This window comes from Malus domestica, chromosome 15 (assembly GCF_042453785.1).
Source record: "Malus domestica chromosome 15, GDT2T_hap1".
NCBI classification, from domain to species: domain Eukaryota; kingdom Viridiplantae; phylum Streptophyta; class Magnoliopsida; order Rosales; family Rosaceae; genus Malus; species Malus domestica.
The window spans coordinates 24432520-24455837 of record NC_091675.1 but is presented as its reverse complement, the minus strand read 5'-3'; the positions used below and the strand labels follow the sequence as shown (position 1 = coordinate 24455837).

Sequence of the window (23318 nt, the reverse complement as noted above, 5' to 3'; positions counted from 1 at the left end):
CGCTAAAATTTTGATGAACAATGTTAATTTCTGATAAAGTTTTTATTTTCTGTAATTTCGCTGAGTGTTTTCATGTCATTATTTCGTTTTTGCTTATTAGTGTTGCCTTGTATGCCTGCGAATAGACTTTTTGTACCAGACAGTAACTTTTAACAATATTAATTATCAAGTACTTTTTGAGAAATATTTTAAAATTAAACCATACAAGTAGTCTTATTAAACTTGTGTTCACTATTCTTTAAGAAAATTTAATATAATTGACAAATATTTGGCATATCAAGCCAAATATTTGGTATATCAAGCCAAATATCAACCAACTGACCAAGTGATATTCTCCAACATAAAAGAAAAAGAAAAGACAGAGATGATAATGGTAGATAATAAACTAAGCAGATATGGTTATTTGAAATTCAAAGTTTGCATACCTTATCCAGCTATTAGTATTGGTTGCAATTTAGTTTAGCAACAGTCTGCACAATTAATTTATTAATTTTGGATTAGTGACAACATAGTATTTATTCATGACTTTTACCAGGAATGATTATTAAATTTTGTTTTATCATTTATGGAACCTAATTAACAACATTTCCATTAAAAGTAGATTACCTTCTAATAATAAGAAATAATCAAATTTTCTTGTACTAGAGAAATTCTAATTAACTTCAAGTTACGTGAGTGCGCACGCGGGATGACGCAATTTGAATTTGTGTACAAAAAGGGGCATTTCTAGCCAAATAAACTACGAGAGAGTGCGAAAAGTTTTAGAATTCGAACTGAAGTATCAAAAGAAGCGCACTGCTTAATTAACTTGGTTATAACCCAAGTCGGTAAACTATCTTTATATATATTTGTTTTCTACTTCAATATTTTTTTGTTTTTTTGGTTAAGAACCACCTAATAATACAATTTCATGATAGAGCTTTAGTCAAGTGTAAATGAATCAAGAGGGAAAATGACAAAAGAGAGATACATACGGGTATTTAGGTAATAAGGAGGCTTGCATCGAAAACCAAGGCAAGCAAAGCGTACAAACAGGGGTAGTATCGACAATTGACGCAGACAGTACAGAGACAAAGAGGAAACTCAGAAGGCACTAAATGGTCGCTCAGATGAACATGTCCTTCCTTGTTAAGTTCGTAATGGCATACCGTATAAAAAACCAAAAAAGCCCCCGAAACCCAATCCAACGGTCACATTACGCTTATAAAAAAAATTCCCCCCCTCCCTCTCTCTCCTCTCTCTCATCATTTTTCTTTTTATATAATCTTAATTTCATTTTTTTTCTTCTCATATCTTCGAAATAATAAAAATTTGTGTTTTTCCATTCTCTCTGCTTCTTCTGTTTGGGATCCTGCGAAGATCGGATCGAGCGCTCTCTCGCTCTCTTGCTCTCACAGGTCTCTCCTTCTTGTTCTTCCTCCCTTCATCTCTATCTCCATTTTCCCTATCGGCGAAACGCCTTCCTTCTTCAAAGATTTCAGTGTTTGTTTCTGGTTCTGTACTTCTGTGTCGTATCGCAGGTGTTTGATGGACTTTGACGGTTTGGGGAGAGAGAGAAGGTGGAGCCGTCGACTGTGATCGGAGCAATCTCTGCTGATTAAGTTAAAAATCGAAGGTACAAAATAAAGGTTAGATTAATAGATTTTGAGGTTTTTACCGCCGTTTTTTCCGATTCGGTTTTTGCAGATTGATTGTCGTTTACGCGGATCTGAGATTTCCTTGATTTCCTTACCTATGAAGTAGAGAGAGAGAGAGAGAGAGAGAGAGAGATGAAAGATGAGAGAGAGTGTGTGTGTGTGAGGCACAAACGCAAACACACAAACACAGCGGAGTGTTTTCTTAGAGAGAGAGAGAGAGAGAGAGAGCTTCTTCTCGACGACGCCGTTTGGGTAAAATTGACAGAAAATTAGCTCTCGTTTCATTGTTTTCCGTTCCACTGTCGCTCTCTCTCTCTCTCTCTCCTTTTCTCTCACTCTCTCTCTCTCTCTGTGAGTGCAGTGTGTAAAGGAAGCCATTGTTGTTGAAGCTTTTTTTTTTCTGACAGTATCTGCAATTTTTGAAGCTTCAACACTCGATGATCATCAGATACTCCAAAACGATTCGTTTCGTTTTTGTTTTCTTCTTCTGAAAAATTAAATAAAATAAAATCATATTTCTTAATAATATTATCGCTTTGCTTTGGTTAGAAGAAACTGTTTGATTATATGGTACCATGTCGGCTTTCTAAAATCTGTGAAGCTTCCCTGAAAAATCCCCTTTCCATTTCCCTCTGATTTCTCACATTTCAATGCTTATTTTACACAAGATTAATCTCTCTCTCTCTCTCTCTCTCTCTCTCTCTCTCTCTCTCTCTCTAGTTTTGTCCTTGGTGGAAAGTCCATTTGTCTTTCCTGCGTTGTATCAAATTATCGAATATTGACTTGTGGGAAAGATTTCTAATAATTTAATTTAATCGTTTTGGGTTTCTGAGTTTTCTTTTTTTTTTTTTTTTTGTATTGCAGGTGGTTAATTTTTTATTAAAATAATGTCGTCGTCGTCGTCAAACTCTCCTTGCGCAGCGTGCAAATTTCTGCGGCGGAAGTGCACGCAGGAGTGCGTCTTCGCGCCTTACTTCCCACCTGACAATCCCCATAAGTTTTCCAAAGTCCACAAGGTCTTCGGTGCCAGCAATGTCGCCAAGATCCTCAACGAGCTCAGCGCTTCTCAGCGCGATGACGCCGTCAACTCTCTGGCCTATGAGGCGGAGGCCCGCCTTCGCGACCCCGTCTACGGCTGCGTTGGACTCATTTCCATCCTCCAGCAGCGGCTCAAGGAAGTCCAGGCCGACCTTTTCAATGCCAAGAAGGAGCTCGCCACTTACATGGGCCCACAAGGTATGCTCTCCATCCTCCAGCCGCCAACTTACATGGCTCAGCAGCTCCAAGGAAACGCTTCTTCCGCCGTTTCGCCGTACATGTCTCCGATGATTGGCATTCCAACCGGGGCTGCTTCCGGGCAGTTGATGATTCGAGAGCCACAGCAACAACAGATTTTTGAGGCGCAGCAGTTGGCGGTGGCCGTGGCAGCGAGGGAGCAGCAGGAGATGTTCAGGAGTTTTGATCAGAGTAAACAGGCAATGCAGCAGCAGGCGCAGGACCATGTGAGATTCAACAGTGGGTTTGACTCGTCCCCTGGCTCGGTCACTGTGGGCGGCTTCACTCAGATGGCCGGAGCGTTGGGCAACGCCGTTTCGCCGTCTTTGGCTCTGGGGTTTGATAGCGGTCCGTACCACCAGATTCAGCAGCAGCAGCCTCACCATAATCCCCACCTCCACCTCCACCTGCAGCTTCAGTCTCAGTTGTTGCTCCAAACCCAACAGCCGCAAGGGCAGCATCAGGCTCAGCAGCCCCAGCAACCCCAGTTGCAGGCAAAGTCCGATCTGGGCGAGGAAGGCGGTGGTAGGAGTGTGGGTCCCTCTTGTTGATGGGTTTTTCTTCAGCTCTTCCTTGCCTTCCCCGCTTTTTCATTTGACTAATTTTCATTCTAGGTATGTGTCCTCCTCCTCCCTTTGCTTGTTCCTTTTTTCTGAGATGAAAATTCATACATTTCAATTTCGTTAATTTCTTGTTCTAATTGTTGTTGAGGGTCTTGCACACAACTTACACCTCAAATTTCACGGCAGTTTAAGTCAATAACACTCTTTATGTTTAAAAAAAATTCCAAAATATATTAGTGCATGAATGATTTGAAATACCGTTGTATTGACATCCTAAATGTAGATAAGTATCCCTACTTGCACATGAGGGTTTGTTGGGGTTTTGCATTTATGAACTTATGGTTTTGCATGTGGCGGTATTTTAAACCAATAACGCATTGATACGTGGAATAATTAAATATATTTCAATTCGTAAGTTGTTTAAAATACCGCCACAATGGCATTTATCTAGATATAGATAAGTTTCCTTCCTTGTACATTAGGGTTGGGTATGTATGAATGTTATGATGATTTGATTTTTAATACCTAATAGTGCTGAATTAGTTTAAAATACCGTCACACTAATATTCTATTTGGGGTGTAAATGAGTTTCATTTTCCTTGTACGCATTAGGGTTTTGCATTTATGAATGTTGTGATGGTTTTGATTTGTGTGGACATAGGATTTGGGTTTGTTTTTTCATGAAACTCTTTATTGCATAGAGATAGATGATAGGGTATACTCAGAAGAAAGGGGTTTAGTTAGGTTAGGTTTGAGGGAATTATTGTCTTTTCACAGCCAGGGAGGGATGCACCCCTCTTGACCGTCATCAATAACATCTGAGGTTTCAATTCCCCCACCTTTGTGACATCCCTTTCCTTCATCATGCATCAATATATTTTATTTCCTTTTTATTTTTTTGGTTAATTATGTTTTGTCAGAATATACAAATAAAGAAATATACGCTCGCAGTTGATGGCGATGCTTGCTTGAGCTAATTTGGTGCACGCATTGATTGTATGGTGTTGTTTTGATGGTCCAAATTGTGAAAGAGAAATTTAAAAACAGGATTACGTGGGTCGTCTTCTTCTTCTTCGTTTTATTGAGTGGTTTCTTCAAGGCATTTTCCACTGACAGTCGCAGCACTATTTATGATCTTCACTATCTGCTTCGATCGTTCTTCCCTCTTTGTGTGAAATGACCGAAGTACCCTTGTCTTTGTCTCTCTCCACCTAGTTAGCTAATGAAGAGTGTTTCAATTTTGGCATGTGTGGAAAATGATGATCCAAAAGTCAAGTGTTTGATTCTCAACAGTTGATAAGTAAACATGAAACTTGTAATGGGGATTTTCTAATACGTGAAACCCGTTATATATTGGTCTGAGCTCTGATGTATCACGTAGAAGTTTTGCTTGTTTTGTTGTAATTTTCAGACTCAGATTTGAAAACTGGGTTTTCTTATGAAAACGATACATGCAAGCACGTATATATGGGTTTTAATTTTTAAGGTGGCCTCCTAATTATTTTATATTTTGTTTTGGTGCAGTTCATAGCGCCTGCATGCATACACAGCTAGAGATGTTTTGATTGGAGAGGGCAGGAGAGGAGAGACATATTTCCAAAGAGTTCGTAGTAGAGATGTTGGAGTACAGTTTAATTAATTTTATCTTCTATTTAATTAGTATTTAGTAGTGATCCAGGACAATTTATATTCATCCATTCTTCTATTACCCTATTTGTTCCATGATCTATGGGTATACTGGAGCTCCTTTCTTAAGGTCTCCATTTTGAGGACCTATGAGGACCAAAAATATATTAGTTATAAGATTATATTAGTTTAGATTCAAATGCTTAAAAAGTTAATAAACCAAAACCAACTTAAAATTCATAGAAAACTCATTTTCTTGTTTTGGTTTTTTAAGTTGTCAAATATTTTAAGCTTTTGAATCTAAACTAATATAATCTTGTGGCTAATATACATTTGGCCCTCACAGATCCTCAAAATGAGGACCTTAGTAGAGCGTGACTCTATTATGTTACTATGGTTCTATCGTAAGGTCGTTGTTTTGAGGACTTGTGAGAACTAGAGATGGGCAAAATACCCGCGGTCACCCGCTCACCTAAACGGTTATGTGTATAACCTTTTACCTGTGAAATTTAAATGATTGGTTATGAGTATTAACTGCGGTTATAAATAGGTAACCGTTTACCCATTTATTTTATATATGTGAAATTAACACAAACCATGTTCTCTATCGGACAAAACTTAGATCAATGCTATTCACTATAGTGCATGGTTGCTAATTATATATTTTGTGTTAATACTTTAAATAACCCAAGAATTTTGTCTTCTAAACAGTTTTCATAACCAAAGAATACTATCTTCTAAATAGTTTTCGTAACCCAAGAATACTTAGCAAATATTATATTACCTTCATAGATAACAGTTAAAAATATCGTCCATAAATTATTTATTTCAATGTTTGAAATTGTATAAAGACTTAAAAAATTAAAATATGGAAATGTATGATGAATGTACCTATAACAACGTTTAACTTTCAAAAAAAAATAAAAAAATTATGACAAATTGTTTTTTTATTTTAATTTTCAAGTTGTTAAAAAACATGTAGACGGGTGAAAAATGCGTAAATGGTAAAAAAAAAAGGATAAACGGGTTAAAAAAGGTAAATGGGTACTAAACGGTTACGATTAAATGGGTACACGTTGATGGGTATGGTTAACCGTTTGTAAAATGTTATGTGTATGTGTATAACAGTTTGGGAAATTATCCAACGGGTAAATTCGGTTATACGGGTATGAGCATAAACGGTTATGGGTAAATAACCGCGGTTACTCGCTCGCCATAATCGTTGCCCATCCCTAGTGAGGACAAAATGCATGTTAACCACAAAATTATGTTAGTTTAGATCTAAAAGCTTAAAATATTTGATAGCTCAATAAAGCAAACCAACTTAAAATCCATGAATCATTAAAAAATTCAATTTCCTATTTTACTTTATTAAGTTATCGAATATTTTAAGCTTTTGGATATAAGCTAATATAATTTTGTGGCCGGTATGCATTTGGCAAGTATGCATTTAGATATAAACTAATATTTTAAGTTGTCAAATATTCTAAACCATAAACCATATTCCTAGTGTGTGTGTGTGTATATATATATATTATTTTAGATATTAATACCGTATATTATTATTATTATCCTTGTTACAAGCTATATATCACTATTTTAATTTATAGTAAATGAAGTAGAGGGTTTGAACTCGATATGAAGATGGTTGCCAAAGATCTTATCCACCATTTGTTTATCGGTCATCCTAATATAATATTTTTATGGTGCATGTCACGGTTAATTGTATATTTTCGTTTATTAGTATTATTATTGCAATCATCCATCATTATAATTATGACCAATACTATTATATATACAATAACATAAAAGAGAAGTGTTCACACTTGTACATGTGCATATTATAACACTATTGTTTAACTCTTACAAAACCATTTATTCTTTTTGATATGGTGGCAAAAAATGTATAGCATGGCTAAGCGTTGATCTTTCCATAATTAAATGTTCCATGCGCACATGTGGGTTTTTTTATTACACGCCTATTTTTTTATATTTTTTTACAGAAACGACAGTGTTTCCATTATAATGTTAAAATAAACCCTCTAAAAAATATCAATGAGGGCATTCGAGATAACATCAAAGAGGTTCTTAATCCAAATAAACTTTAGGCCATCACCAATCAAAATGGCTAAATATAGCCTTGCAAAAATTTATTTTTAAGTTTATACTTCAAATTAAACATAGCACCCTCAATATTTTATTGATTATAAGTTTATACTTTAATTTTATTGGTTAATTTAATTAAACTAACGTGGATGTTTTCAAAATCTAGTAATTGAATTTGAATCAATTATAAGTGAGGAGTTGGGCCCCAATAAAGGGATAAAAGATGGGCTACATTTGGCCACTCTGATGTCCCTTTGGCCAAATAATGGCCTAGTAAGCTCCATAGAATTATAGTCAGTCATCGGTTGGAGATGAAATTTTGAACAAATCAGGCTAATTTTTTTAGCTTTTGGACCTTTAGCCTTCTCCATTGGAGATGGCCTTAACAAAACATAAAACACCAACTCGGCCAAACTAAGTGCCACAATATTTGTGGAATTGGGGGCAAGACATGCCCGAGAAGAAGCAAAAGAACGCATCCAACCTTAGAAATGATTCACACCCAAACTCAGGACTGAGATGTCACTTCAAAGTCAAAGAAATTTTATTCTCATGAAAAGGAAGAGCACTTTGCGAATTAGCATATGAGAGCTTCTACGCACAAAACCTTGAATTAATATAATGAATATGAGGATCTCTTTGACAATGAGCAATGCCGACTCCAAAGAAAAACTAACAACAAACCAACCACTATCCGTACTAGTATGAATTTTGTGTGCAATACCATCAGCAAAAATAACCGATTTCAAATTTTTCATGTGGACATGTGGGTTTGATATTACACGCCTCCTTTTTTGGGTATCTGAATCCAACTTAGTTATCTTCAAGTAGTCAAATAAGAGTTTCCCATATTATCACAAGGATTAATATATTTTAACGTATTGAAAAGAGACTTCAAGCTCACACTATTCATTCACTCACCATTGACCCTTCCCTTATTTCCTGATACAGCTGCTATTTGCACCATAAAAATGTCATCAACACTCTTTGATATTAAAAATAAAGAAGAGAGAAGGGGAATGGACAATTAGAACTCCCTTTTTTAAAGAAATGATTTCAAGCACTGATTTTTTTTTCTCCTTTACGTTATTTAATTCAAAATTTTAAATAAATTGAAATTTACAGAAAAAAAAACGAAAACCCACTTCTATTATATTTTCCTAAATTGAAAAGAAAAAAGATTATATCTCCCGATAACAACTAATATAGACCGTCAAAGCAGGCGAAATTGTAAATTCAATTGCCTATATTGTTAGACCTGAATTTTATTTACTTAACTTATCATTTGCTTGATGCCTCTAATTATAGCACTACTACAAAATTATCTATAACTGGCGGTTCAAAAACCGACAAAAAACGTATATTACTGTCGGATTTTAAGCAAAATCCGACAGAAAATGGATGCAGTGACGCATATAATAAGTGACAGAATTGCCTGTGTCAGGAAATGAATTTTCCGACAGAAAATACTCTAAGACCGACAGAAATACTGTCGGTTATAATCGACATGATATATATTTATAATAAATAAATAAGAGAATTTTTGTCGGATAAAACCGACAGAAAATCTAAAACCGCCACGAATTCTGTCGGCTATAACCGACAGAGAATTTATCAATAAGAATAAATAAAAGCATTCATGTCGGATGAAACCGACAGAAAATATATTAATAATTAAAAAATATATAAACAACCATTTTCTGCGCAATAATCTCTTCTTACGAACTAAAGAGGAGGAACCAAAACACATACAAATCACACCTCTAGTGTATTCATTCTACACAACGAACTAACCTAAGCTTGAGCAATGAGCTAATATACATTGAAATAAGAACAACCCAGTAGCATAATTTCAAGGTTCAATTCAACAGACTGCAAAGAAATCAATACAATGTTACCTTCGACACACGGCGACAGAAGCTCCCTGGTTTTAGTGCCCTTATCTCGCCGGATAATCGTGTTAACCGCGTCATTTGCTGTCCCATAGCGTGTTGAGATTCATGTACTCAACCTTCAACAAAACAAAGCAAAAAATGACCGACGGAACAACCAAAAAGAGCGAATGCAAAACCGAAAAGGAAACGAGAAAAACCACAGAATTGGCTTTGGAATACATAATTTCCTCTGCTCTTAAAACCACCAAAGGCAGCTTCTTTTGCCACTCCTTGTTCTTCTTCGTTACGGAGCTATGAACCTCATTGACGACCCTAATCAAACAGGTGGTGGGCGGTCGGCAAAATGTGAAAACAGACACCTTTACCAAGAAATCCATGGAAACAAAGAGGACCCAGTGCCGGAAAATCTGCTGAATGATGGAACCTCTCATGGGTTGGTGCCTATCGCTATGCCAAGCTCGCCGGACACACTCATACGGCCTCGGGCCCAGCCAAGGCATTTCGGCTGAGCAGTAGCAGGGCATCTCGACAGATTCAAAACAAAGATTAAACCCCAGAGATTTTCGCCATAATACTCATCACAGATGGATTAGAACCCACACAACCAAGAGGGAGAAATAATTCATACCTGAGATGGAGTTCGAGAGAGCTGAAGCTCTCAGCATTAATGGCAGAGCACACTGTGATGCATCGATGATACATGCAACGCTGCAGGTTGATTCCCCATGTCCCAAGGGTTCGGGGTTCAAATTTTTAAGGGTTGATTTGTTCAGAATTAAGAGGAATGGTGGGGGTTCCTTCTCGGAGCTTAGAGAGAGAGTGTGTCAATAGTTAGAGTTATGTTTCAGAAAAATGAAGGAGAGGAGTGGGGGCCGGATGTAGGTATAAGAAAGGGTTTAGGTACCGTCGGTTAAAACCGACAGAAACATTTTTTAAAATATAAACCGACAAAAAAATTTCATTGCTGTCGGTTATAACCGACAGAACAAAAATGGCGGAAAAAATTCACCGCCCAAATTCCCTCCCAAAATTTTAATTCCCTCCCAAAATTTTAAATTCCCCCCAAAATTTTGTTATGATTTTAAAAAATAAAATAATAATTGTTTGGTTTAATAAATAAATAAATAATATGTATTTAAGTAGAATACGTTTTTAAAAATTAAATAATAAATATTTTTTTCGTCAAAAATAAATAATTGTTTGGTTTAATGGATAATAACCTATGTAAAATATGCAATAAAGAAACAAAAAGATAATTGTACATGGAAAATGTCATCACACAAACGAAATATTGTCTAATCAATACTTGAAAAACATAAATAAGAATGCAATGAACGAATTCGATCTTCAATTTGAAATATTTACACTAGTGTATTCCACAAAATCTTATTTTATACTTAATGGAAGTATAATAGTAACTCTAAGTGTTTGTTTAATCTATCATTTTGACGTGATATGCCTTCTACGAAACTTTTTTCAACGATCCAACCGTCAAACTTATTTGTACACACTCCGAGATTGTATAAGTAAAAAATCGTAAAAAACAAACATTCAGAGATTACGTAACAGAACAAAAGTTTTCGACGGTTATAAACGAAAAATCACATTTTAACGGTTATTTTAGCTCTGGTTTTGATGATTTGTTTACAGCTACACTCTTTAACCCTATAAGAATGCAATGAATGAATTCGATCTTCAATTTGAAATATTTACACTAGATTTTTTATATTTAATGGAAGTATAATATTAACTCTAAGTGTTTGTTTAATCTACCGTTTTGACACGATATGCATTCTACGAAACTTTTTTCAACGATCCAACCGTCAAACTTATTTGTACACACTCCGAGATTGCATACGTAAAAAATCGTAAAAAAAAAACATTCAGAGATTACGTAACGGAACAAAAGTTTTTGACGGTTCTAAACGAAAAATCACAATTTAACGGTTATTTTAGCTCCGATTGTGATGATTTTTTACAGCTACACTCCTCGACCCTATAAGAATTCTACGAAACTTTTTTCAACGATCCAACCGTCAAACTTATTTGTACACACTCTGAGATTGCATATGTAAAAAATCGTACAAAAAAAAACATTCAGAGATTACGTAACGGAACAAAAGTTTTCGACGGTTATAAACGAAAAATCACAATTTAACGGTTATTTTAGCTCCGATTGTGATGATTTTTTACAGCTACACTTCTCGACCCTATAAGAATGCATTGAACGAATTCGATCTTCAATTTAAAATATTTACACTAGTGGATAAATCTTATTTTATACTTAATGGAAGTATAACATTAACTCTAAGTGTTTGTTTAATCTACCATTTTGATGCGATACGCATTCTACGAAACGTTTTTCAACGATCGAACTGTCAAACGTATTTGTACACACTCTGAGATTGCATACGTAAAAAATCGTAAAAAAAAAACATTCACAGATTACGTAACGGAACAAACGTTTTCGACAGTTATAAATGAAAAATCACAATTTAACGGTTATTTTAGCTCTGATTTTAATGATTTTTTTACAGCTACACTCCTCAACCCTATAAGAATGTAATGAATGAATTTGATCTTCAATTTAAAATATTTACACTAGTGGATACCACAAAATCTTATTTTATACTTAATGGAAGTATAACATTAACTTTTAAGTGTTTATTTAATCTACCATTTTGACGCGATACACATTCTACGAAACGTTTTTCAATGATCTAACCGTCAAACTTGTTTGTACACACTCCGAGATCACATATGTAAAAAATGACAAAAAACAAACGTTCGAAGATTAGGTAACAAAACAAAAGTTTTCGACGGTTATAAACGAAAATCACAATTTAACGGTTATTTTAGCTCCGATTTTGATGATTTTTTACAACTACACTCCTCAACCCTATAAGAATGCATTGAACGAATTCGATCTTCAATTAAAAATATTTACACTAGTGGATAAATCTTATTTTATACTTAATGGAAGTATAACATTAACTCTAAGTGCTTGTTTAATCTACCATTTTGATGCGATACGCATTCTACGAAGCGTTTTTTAACGATCGAACCGTCAAACGTATTTGTACACACTCCGAGATTGCATACATAAAAAATTGTAAAAAAAAAAACATTCACAGATTACGTAACGGAACAAACATTTTCGACGGTTATAAATGAAAAATCACAATTTAACGGTTATTTTAGCTCCGATTTTAATGATTTTTTACAGCTATACTCCTCGACCCTGTAAGAATGTAATGAATGAATTTGATCTTCAATTTAAAATATTTACACTAGTGGATACCACAAAATCTTATTTTATACTTAATGGAAGTATAACATTAACTCTAAGTGTTTATTTAATCTACCGTTTTGATGCGATATGCATTCTACGAAGTGTTTTTCAACAATCGAACCGTCAAACTTATTTGTACACACTCCGAGATTGCATACGTAAAAAATCGTAAAAAACAAACATTCAGAGATTACGTAACAGAACAAAAGTTTCGACGGTTATAAACGAAAAATCACAATTTAACGGTTATTTTAGCTTCGATTTTAAAGATTTTTTATAGCTACACTCCTCGACCCTATAAGAATGCAATGAATGAATTCGATCTTCAATTTAAAATATTTACACTAGTGGATAAATCTTATTTTATACTTAATGGAAGTATAACATTAACTCTTAAGTGTTTGTTAAATCTATCAATTTGATAGGATATGCATTCTACGAAACTAGTTTCAACAATCCAACCGTCAAATATGTTCGTATATACTATGAGATAGCATGTGTAAAAAATCGCAAAAAATATAACATTTAAAACATGTGTTTATTTATTTTTAATCAATATAACATTTTAAAATAATAAAATCAGACATGATAAAGTACACCAGATGTTCATGTGTGTTTATGCGCCAGACAATGTGCATTGTGACCCATTGGAAAAAATTGTTTAAATTTCTTTGTATCTTGTTGTTTGCCTGTGAGGGAGCATAATCCTTATTACAAAAATGATAGAGCTTTAGATTGTAGTATGTTGTTATTATTCTCTCAGAAAATTTATGGCTTGTGGGAATTGGGTTCATTAGACTTTAGGGTCATGAGTGAATTTTTTTTTTTAAATATGTGTTTATTTATTTATTTATAATCAATATAACATTTTAAAATAATAAAATTTTCATTTATGTTAGTTATAACCACCAGAATACTAAAATAATAACAGCCATAAAGTAAAATAATAAAATAGTCAATTTTTGTCAGTTATAACCGCCACCATTAACTTAAAAACCACCAAAATATGTCAAAAATATTAAAAAAAAAGATTTAAAAATATCCGCCAGTAAATATCCGTCAGTATTTTCTTGATATCCGCCAGGAATTTATGTCGGATATATCCGACATGATTTTTCTAATATCCGCCAGTAATTAAATGATGTGTCGGATATAATTTATCTGACAATATTTTCTAATATCCGCCACCATCATCCGCCACCTAAAGCTAATATTGTAGTAGTGTAGCCATATGGTTTCTGTATCCAGGAAAAAACAGTTGAGGTTAACCAAAGAGATGTATCATATGGGGATTAGTGGTAGCTTTTTACGAATTAACACGTCCATCACAACTCTTTTTGCATAATAAAATAAGGAAAATATTCAGACAGTAAAGACTATAGACAGAAGATATAGAAAAAAAGGAAAGAGATCGTCTCCTGATCTTTTTCTCCAAAGCTCAAGAATAAAGTGATTTGGACTTTTAAAAATTGATTCAATGGTTAAAAGCAGAGAAGTTAGTAAAAAATTTTAAAAGCTATGACAATTTTTGACCGTTGGATCAAATTTTAAACACCTGTACATCTTAGTTTGCTGTGAAATTGGTTAGATTAGTTACAATGGTCAATAGTTGGTTAGTTGTTAGAATCTACTTTGTACAAGTGTGTACAACAAGCTTTGTGTATATATACACTCCGTAATCTTATTATTTGTTTAATAAGAAATGGAAAATTGCTTTCTCATTATGGTATCAATTGCCTCTGTCTAACGACCTTCTCCCGATCCCCTTTTCCCTTTCTCTTTCTCGCTTCCTCTGATTTTTCTTTTCAAAACCCTAGCTATGGCGGCTCAACCTTCTCTGTCCTCTGATTCAGCTTCTCCAGTTCATCCCCTTCCTACTGAGGTTCCGTGCCCTAATTCTTTGATTCCTTCCATCACGATTCAGAATATTGGATCGCTTGTTCCAATCAAGCTTACTACAACAAATTACCTCACATGGAGTGCTCTCTTTGCTCCGATCTTTCGCCGGTATAATCTTATTGGTATTATTGATGGATCCATGGCTGCTCCACCGAAGTTTCTTTGTGATTCCGCTGGAAATCGCACACCTACACTGAATCCAGCGTATGTCGCCTGGTTTGAGAATGATCAAAACATTCTCATTTGGATCAATTCTACTCTCTCTGAGTCCTTGATTTCGTATACGGTGGGAGTCACATTTGCTCGTGATCTTTGGTCCAAGCTTGAATCACGTCTTGCCACAACTTCTCAATCGCACATTCATGAACTTCACTCTTGACTTCGTAATATTACCAAAGGTCATTCTTCTGCTGCCGCTTACCTTCAGCAAATTGAAGCTATTGCAGATGCTCTTGCGAATGTTGGTGCTCTGGTTGAAGATTCTGAATTGATTTCGATGACTCTTCATGGTCTTCCTCCTGAATTTGATTCCTTCATTGATGCGATTCAATTTCTTCTTGGATCTACCATTGTTGATGCGCTTCATGATTGTTGATGAGTAAAGAAATTCAATTGGCTAATCGAAAGCCATCAGTGCCTTCTTCTTCATTTCAGGCATTTCATTCCGCTTCTGGATCATCTTTTTCTAGTCTTCTGCCTACACCATTGCAAAACCCTAATTCTCAGGCGTTTGTTGCTTAGAATTTCAACACTGTCCACTCACACCAAGGGTGTGCCATGGATTGTATTTCTTCCAACCCTAGGCAGTCTCAATCTCGTGGAATGGATCGACATTTCTCCAATTATCGATCTACAAATCAGCCCCAGAATTACACTCGCCCAAACAATTCACGCCAAACCTACACTTGTGGTGGCTGTTATGGTCGAAGAATTTACTGTCAACTCTGTTGAGAATATGATTATGAAGCTTGTTGATGCACAAAACCGAAGGGTCTTGGAACAACGTAAATTCGACCGTGAATCTGCAAGAAAGTAAAGAACACAAGATGTATCGTGGTTCACCTCAATGTTTGGGCTACGTCCACACTGATGTTAATTGTATTTCTCTGTAACTGTATGTATGAATTACAAGTGTGAGGGGGAGTCCCGCATGGAAAGAGAAAGTTTGAGAAAGCTTTGCTCTAAATGTGAGAGCCTCTGTTTTAGGGATCTGAGGCTTGAGGATTGTGAAGGTGAGGAGTCCGTTTTATAGACTAAGGGCTCTTCCCCTTTTACACAGATCACAGACTCAATGTTTGGAAGCCCGAGTAACGAGGCCCAATATAATATGGTACTAACAAAGCCATTCAATATCTTCAGCGCATGAATCCTCATTTTGGTATAAAATCTTCTCAGTCTGCTATATGTGCCAGTGTCAAATCTTCTCAACCTGCTACTCCTACTTGGCTTCTTGATTCATGTGCTAGTTCTCACATGACAAATTCATATGCCAATCTCCAAAATCCAGAGGCATATACTGGTCCAGAACAAGTTTATATTGGCGATGGCAAAGGTTTGCCCATTCTCAATTCTGGCTCTTCGAAAAGTCATACCTTTGCTCATACATTTACTCTCAATAATGTATTGCATGTTCCTGATTTGAAACAAGATTTACTCTTTGCAAATCAGTTTACAATTGATAATTGGTGTTTTATTCACCTTTATCCCTTTCACTTTACTGTGAAGGATCTTTCTTCGGAGATGATGCTTTTTAAAGGTCATGTGCGGAATGGTTTTTATCCTTTCACTGCATCCCTCCCTCTTACTGGAAATCAATATGTGTTTGCTGCTTCTATCACTGCATCTCAGGATGTTTGGCACCAACGCTTGGGACATCCTTCTGTCAAAATGTTGAATAAGTTATCTTCAACATCTAGTATTCCTGTCTCTACTAGTATAACCAGGTCTTTTTGTTCCAATTGTGCTATAGGCAAGAGTTCTAAACTCGGGTCTGTAACTAGTACCACTTGTAAACCATTGGAATTGTTGCATACAAATGTATGAGGGCCTTCACCAGTTCCTTCTGTTACAGGCTATAGGTATTACATCATCTTTGTTGATGATTTCACTAAGTACACTTGGTTCTTTCCTCTCAAGTGTAAATCTGAAGTGTTTTCTACATTTGTAAATTTCAAGCTCCTTGTTGAAAACTTGTTGGGAAATAAAATTGTTACACTTAGATCTGACTCTGGTGGAGAATATCTCAGTTTTGTGTTCATCTCGTTTCTCAAGGATAATGGTATTCATCATCAGTTGAGTTGCCCTCACACTCCCGAACAAAATGGGTGTGCTGAGCGCAAACATAGGCATTTAGTTGAAACTGCCAGAACCATTTTAGTTGCTTCCTTGGTTCCACATGTTTACTGGGTTGAGGCTTTCTCCACAGCCATTTATCTCATCAATCGATTGCCCATTGTGCATCACTTTTCACCTTGGGAATTATTGTTTCACAAGCCCCCATATTATACTTCACTGAAAGTCTTTGGTTGCAGATGTTTTCCCTGGTTAAAACCATATACCTCATCAAAATTGGAACCTAAAGGTAAAGCTTGTGTTTTCATTGGTTATAGTCTTAATCATAAAGGCTATAGATGTCTTGACTTACATTCTAAGAAAGTTTACATCTTTAGACATGTTCAGTTTGATGAGTCTACATTTTCCTTTCATTCTAAAGTTCTAGATCCACCATCTCATCACTGTCCACCATTATCTTCACCTACTATTCCTACTACCCTCATTTTTCCTCAATTACATGTTTCTCCTTCTTCCCCCTCCACTTCCTTTCCATCTCAATCTTCCATACCTTCACCCTTGCCATCTCAATGTCCTTCTCCTTCCCCATCAGATACTTATATCCCTCCTTCCATTTCTCAATCTCTTATCTTCAACCCTCCATCAAACATTCATCCTATGCAAACTAGATCCAAAGCAGGGATTTATAAACCCAAAGCCCTTCTTTCCACTAAACATCCTTTACCTCCACATCTATCTCCAAATTACTTGCCTTCTACTTATCTGCAAGCTTCCAAATTCCCACAGTGGAGACAAGCTATGCAAGAAGAATTCAATGCTCTTCTTCAAACTGGTACTTGGAAATTGGTTATTTCTCATCAATCTCAAAATATTGTGGGCTACAAATGGGTATTTCGAATAAAAAAGAAGGCTAATGGTTATATAGATCGTTATAAAGCTTGATTGGTGGCCAATGGGTTTCATCAACAAGAAGGTTTGGATTACACATACACTTTTAGTCCAGTTGCAAAACCTGTTACCATTTGTTGACCATGGCAGTTTAGTTTGACTGGTTTTTAAACCAACTTGATGTTAGTAATGCCTTTCTCCATGGTACTCTTTTTGAAGATGTTTTCATGAAGCTGCCTTCAGGTTTTAAAGATCCCACTAAACCTGCTCATGTATGTCACTTACAGAAGTCTTTATATGGGTTGAAACAAGCTCCGAGAGCTTGGTATGACAAGCTACATAGTGCTCTATCCTCTCTGGGTTTTATTGGTTCTCAAAATGATCACTCACTGTTTATTAAAAGAGATACTATCTTAGTATTTGTGTTGGTGTATGTGGATTATATATTGGTGACATGGCCTTCTTCTCAAGCTTGTCAAGCCATTATTACTCATCTCAGTTCCTTGTTTCCTATCAAGGATCTTGGTCCCTTGCATTATTTCCTTGGACTTGAAGTTAAGCGGTCTTCCAAAGGGATTTTTCTGTCTCAAACAAAATATATCCTTGATTTGTTGCAGACAGTTAAGATGGATGGTGCTAAGGCCTCTGCCACACCTTTAAGCACCTCCAAATTAAATCACTCATCTCCCTTACTATTTGATCCTATTGAGTATCAAACTTTAGTTGGTGGTTTGCAATACCTGACTTGGACTCGGCCTGATCTATCCTTTTCAGTCAACCTTGTGTGTCAATTTATGCATAGTCCTCGACAATCACATTTTCAAGCAGTTAAAAGGATCTTGCGATATCTTAAGGGTTCTCTTGATTTAGGTCTCTGGTTTCCCAAATGTGTTAAACCTCTCAGTATTCATGCTTATTCTAATGTTGACTAGGCAGGGTGTTCTATTGACAGGAGAAGTACTGGTGGTTTTTGCATATATTTGGGTGATTCGCTCATCAGTTGGAGTGCTAAAAAGCAACCAACAATGGCCCGATCTTCTACAGAAGCATAGTATAGATCCCTGGCTAACACAGCTGCAGAACTCACCTAGATTTGTAAGCTGTCAGTTGATATTGGTCTCATTCTTCCAACCCCTCCCCAACTATGGTGTTGACAACATCTCTGCAATTTCATTAGCTAAAAATCCAGTGTTTCATGCACGAACAAAGCATATTGCAATTGACTATCATTATGTTCATGAACAGGTCCTTTCCAAAGCTCTTTATGTGCACTTTATTTGCTATCCGGATCAAATTGCTGATGTTTGTACTAAATCCTTGTCAAAGTCTTGATTTCTTTTTCTCAGAAGCAAACTTTCTCTTCGGGTTCCTTAGTTTAGTTTGAGGGGGCATATTAAGGATAAAATAGTCAAAGATACATCTTAGTTTACTGTGTAATTGGTTAGATTAGTTACAATTGTCAATAGTTGGTTAGTTGTTAGAATCTACTTTGTACAAGTGTGTACATCAAGCTTTGTGTATATATACACTATGTAATCTTATTTTTTGTTTAATAAGAAATGGAAAATTCCTTTCTCATTACGGATAACTTGATTCCTGAGTTTTGAAAGAAAAAGGATAAGAGACCATCTCTTTCCAGAAAAAAAGAAAAAAGAAAAAAAGAAAAAAAGAAAAAAAGAAAAACACTCTGCGGTGGGTCATCCTGAAGTTGTTGATTGATCACAACCACTTGATATTGACTTGGTAAAACGCGATCAAACAAAGATGATTGGTAGCATTGATGACCTTTAAAATAATAATAATGATAATAATTGGGTGCATTAAAGTGCATGCCATTGCCATTGCCATGCATTTTGGACAAGACATGCAAAAAGAAACAGTTACTCTGTTAAGTTTGAGAAATTTTTAGTTGTGACGGGAACATGAATGATATACCACGTGTTTTTATGTAAGTGGTGGAAAATTTTAATTTTTAAGTTATTAACCTTTTAACACACATAACTCATCATTTATATAGAAACACATGGTGTACCATTTCATTTGATGATCACACTGAAAAATCTCTCATAAAGTTCATTTGGTAGCTCTAGTAAACGTCCTGAACTTGCACATGTGCCAATTTCATGCAAGAAATGTTTGGAAAATTAAATTGTAGATGAAATTTAAAATTAAATAATGTATTATTAATAAAAAAAATTAGCCTTTTTTAAGTTTAAATAATAATCTAATAATTAATTTTTATATCATTTAGTAAGGGTATTTTTATTAGCATCCCATATATTGTTGAATACACAGCACATATAAATATATTATTAAATGACATATAGTTTTATATGAAATGACCATCTAGCCCACGAAAACCAAATTAGTTGAAGTAAAACAATCAAATTAGTGGACCCAATAAATTTCAAGAAACAAGCTCCCAGAAGCTTCTAATCCACCTGTCGACGACAGAGCAAACATGAAGTTTAACATTGCGAATCCCACCACTGGGTCCCAGAAGAAGCTGGAGATCGACGACGACACCAAACTACGTGCATTATGGGACAAGAGGATCTCTCAAGAAGTCAATGGTGATGCATTGAGCAATGAAGTTAGGCGGTATGTCAAAACCTACTGCAAACATTCACAAACAAAAAAATAAAAAGTAAAATAAATTTCAGCTTTAAAAAGCAATACTTTCACAATAATTCGAATTAAAATGAATCAAGGAGTGCCTTTCAGTTAAATCCGTTGAAATGTCTGCAGAAAAGGAACGTTTGATGTTTGCTTTTAATTTGGGTAATAGAGATATTGTTCTTAAGCTCGTCGCGAAGGGAGTGGTGGTGGCTGATATTACGTCTATGGAGGATTGTCTGGATCCAGAGGGTTGTATCATGGAGAATATACAAAAGTTGGGAAAAAGTTTCGAAGTATTCTTGTCAATGGTAGAACAGTGCTTGTTGTGGCTCATGAACTAGCTCAGTATGCAGTTCGTGCTGATGGTTTTAAATATGGGATTGAAGAGGAGCCTAGTTGGCTCTCTCCTCTTGTACTGTCTGTTAATCCCTCATGTTAATGAAAGTCATATTTTCATAAAAAAATGAAATAAAAATCTATAAACATAACTAAATGTGCAGAAAATTGATGGAAGACTAAACCCTCGAGTGGACAAAACTAAATGTGCAGAAAATTGAATAGAGAATATAAAAAGAAATCTTAAATTTCACAAAGAGTGTGGGTGTAAGGGTAGTATTGGAAAGTATGTGAGGAGTATTAAGATAAATTTTAATCTAAAAAGTAAACGGGGGGTGTATTAAGGGCTGGTTTGGTATTGCTGTGCTTTGAAAAAAAGCTACTTCTGCTGTGCTGTGAGAATAAGCAGCTGTAAAATGAAGTAGCAGAGTGTTTAGTAAACTTTTTTTGTAAAAGTGCTTTTGAAAAATAAGCAGTATTATAGTGCTTGGTAAATTTTTATGTAAAGCAGATGTGAAAAAATGTCGGTTTTTCAAAGCTGGGTTTTGCAGCTTTGTGTTCTTGGCTTTTTTTCACCCAAAACTGTGAAAAAAAAGCGCTGAAGTTGAATGTTTACCAGACACAAAAAAGCTCCCAACTTTTTTTGAAACCCATTTTTTTTAGAATCACCTCAGTACCAAACTAGGCCTAAGTATGTGGGGTGCAGTCAACAACATGTGGGGTGTGTATAAAACAACCCTTTAGTAATTGTACCCTCTTGCATTAACAAGGAATTTTAAGTTTTCTTTCTCTAATTGCGTTCTTTTAAGTTTTCTTTTGTATATAAGTTGTACATAATAGTAATTGTACCCTCTTACATTGACAAGGAATTTTTTTAATATATGATATAGATTACAAATTTTTATTTTTTATTAACAAAGTCAAAACACCAAGTCCAAAACAAAAGAGAAAAAAAAAAAACTACATCAAAACAACTCAGAGCCTAGCAGCCCTACCAATAAGAGAAATTATTAGATGGTACAGTATTACCACCTGGCACTGACAGCTGGTAGTACCCACCAATAAATGCATGACATGTGGCAAGTTAATTATTACATAAAAATTAATGGCTGGGTTTTACAAGAACCTAACGCCGTTAGGTCTCTGCCAAAAAACTGATGTCTGCCTCTTCTCCTTCCCCACGCCTTCTCCTCCTTTTCCGCCGCAATTGATTCCTCGTATCCCACCTCCTCCTTTTTCGCCAAAACCAAAAGCTTTTGTTGCGCTCCCAATCCAATCCCTCATTTCTCAAGAAAATGAAAGCTCATGCTACAGGTACTGGAAATTTTTGCTTGAATCTTACTGCAATTTGGTATTTTTTTTCTTGAATATGACTGCGAAAACCAAAAATATGTGTTTCTGTTATTATTTTCTTCTTAAAGAAAAGAAGGACAAGAGACAAAATCTTATGAATTGCCAATTTGTTTAACTAAACTCATAAAGTGTCTGTGTTCTTACTAATTCATTGTATTTGATTAAGTGGGATTTTGGTATGTACCAGGAATTAAAAGAATGTCTATCAAGATCTGATGAAACTCCAGGCAATGCCCTATGTCCTTTGGGTATAATGCCCATGGATTAAAAGAGAACTTCTATGGGATTTTTTTTCATTTGATTAAGCTTTTCTCTCTACTATTTTTTTTGTTGGGGGGGGGGGGGGGAGGTCTCAGATTGCAAGAATGAAAGACAGCTTGAATTGGATTTTGGGTTGCTTCAGATTACTACTTTCAGCTATAGCTACCGTTCATTTTGGGTTAGATGTATAGAATTGGATTTGTTGTATCAAATGCTACAATTTTGTAGTGACATACAAAGTGTTAATAGGCTTTTGCTATTGTAAGTACAAGTGAGCATGTGGTTGTAAATTGTAATGAGACAAAATGGTATCTTATACAACTCAATGTATGGCTGACATGATTTCTTATGCCTTGGCGCTTTGCTCCTTATATGCTTTAATCACTATGATATATAGCATGACAGTACATTACTCAAATGACATGCGCACTCTATCTTAAAACGAGAAAGATATGGAAAAAAAATTAAGAGCAAAGTTATTGTTTCCAGTTACTGTAATCTCAATGCTTCCTTCCCTCCAAAATAACAAAGTTGTCGAACAAATATTCACCACAGTATACATCCGGTTCAAAATCAAAATAAGTAAAGGCTTCTAATTAAAAAAAAAAAGATTTAAAGGTTTCCAACCCAAAACATATCATCTTCCACCTGCACCCAAAAATAATAAATCAAGTTTAGTAGTGAAAAACAAGAAAAATCTTAGGGTAACTTAAAAGCATTTAAAAGTGATTTACTCTTAATGTATTGTAGAAATTACTCCTCTGGATTATGTTGTTGCCCATAAACATATGGATGTGAGTCCTGCATTACATATGGCTTCACATTAACTAAATGCTAAAAAAACAAATATGCCTTGTGTGATAAACAAATCAAACCTGGCTGAGTTGAGGATTTAGTCCAAAAGGTTCGTGTGCGATAAAACTTGAGGATGAATTCTGCCACATGTATATAACAAATGTATAAAACAAACAAGAATTGCCATGTGTATTCATAAATTCCGCCTTCTCAAAGTAAATCGATCAATACCTGACTCGCCATAAATTGACTATCTTGTAGCATAGTTGTAAATGAAAAACTAGGTTGGATTACTTGGTTATATGGAGGCAATGCATGATTGTTTGTTGTTAACAAGCTCACAGCTGGGAAGACCTGTGTAACATTTATAAGATGATATGCAATTAGTCAAATTTAGAGAAGATAAGAGCATTCAAGGTCTTAAAACATACATCACTGTAAACTAACAAATTAGTTTACTTGGTTTGATGGAGGCAATGCA

At 35.3% G+C, this 23318-nt stretch overlaps 1 protein-coding gene and 1 long non-coding RNA gene across 3 annotated transcripts; both read left to right on the top strand.

Moving 5' to 3' along the window:
• Positions 1–1234: 1234 nt before the first annotated feature.
• On the top strand, positions 1235–5301 carry LOC103401341 (LOB domain-containing protein 36). 2 transcript variants are annotated; one of them, XM_008340055.4, is made up of 4 exons: positions 1235–1397; positions 1521–1615; positions 2502–3526; positions 5000–5301. In XM_008340055.4, exon 3 carries the CDS (start codon positions 2525–2527, stop codon positions 3461–3463), a length of 939 nt encoding a protein of 312 aa, XP_008338277.1. In that variant the 5' UTR covers positions 1235–1397; positions 1521–1615; positions 2502–2524; the 3' UTR covers positions 3464–3526; positions 5000–5301. The 2 variants fall into 2 exon arrangements, with proteins under 2 accessions (XP_008338277.1, XP_008338278.1); XM_008340056.4 differs by having other exon boundaries at positions 1521–1628.
• Positions 5302–21577: 16276 nt separating this feature from the next.
• On the top strand, positions 21578–22391 carry LOC139192321 (uncharacterized). Its single transcript, XR_011576385.1, has 2 exons — positions 21578–21742; positions 21969–22391. It is a non-coding gene; the product is annotated as an uncharacterized lncRNA (long non-coding RNA).
• The last annotated feature ends 927 nt before the right edge of the window (positions 22392–23318 follow it).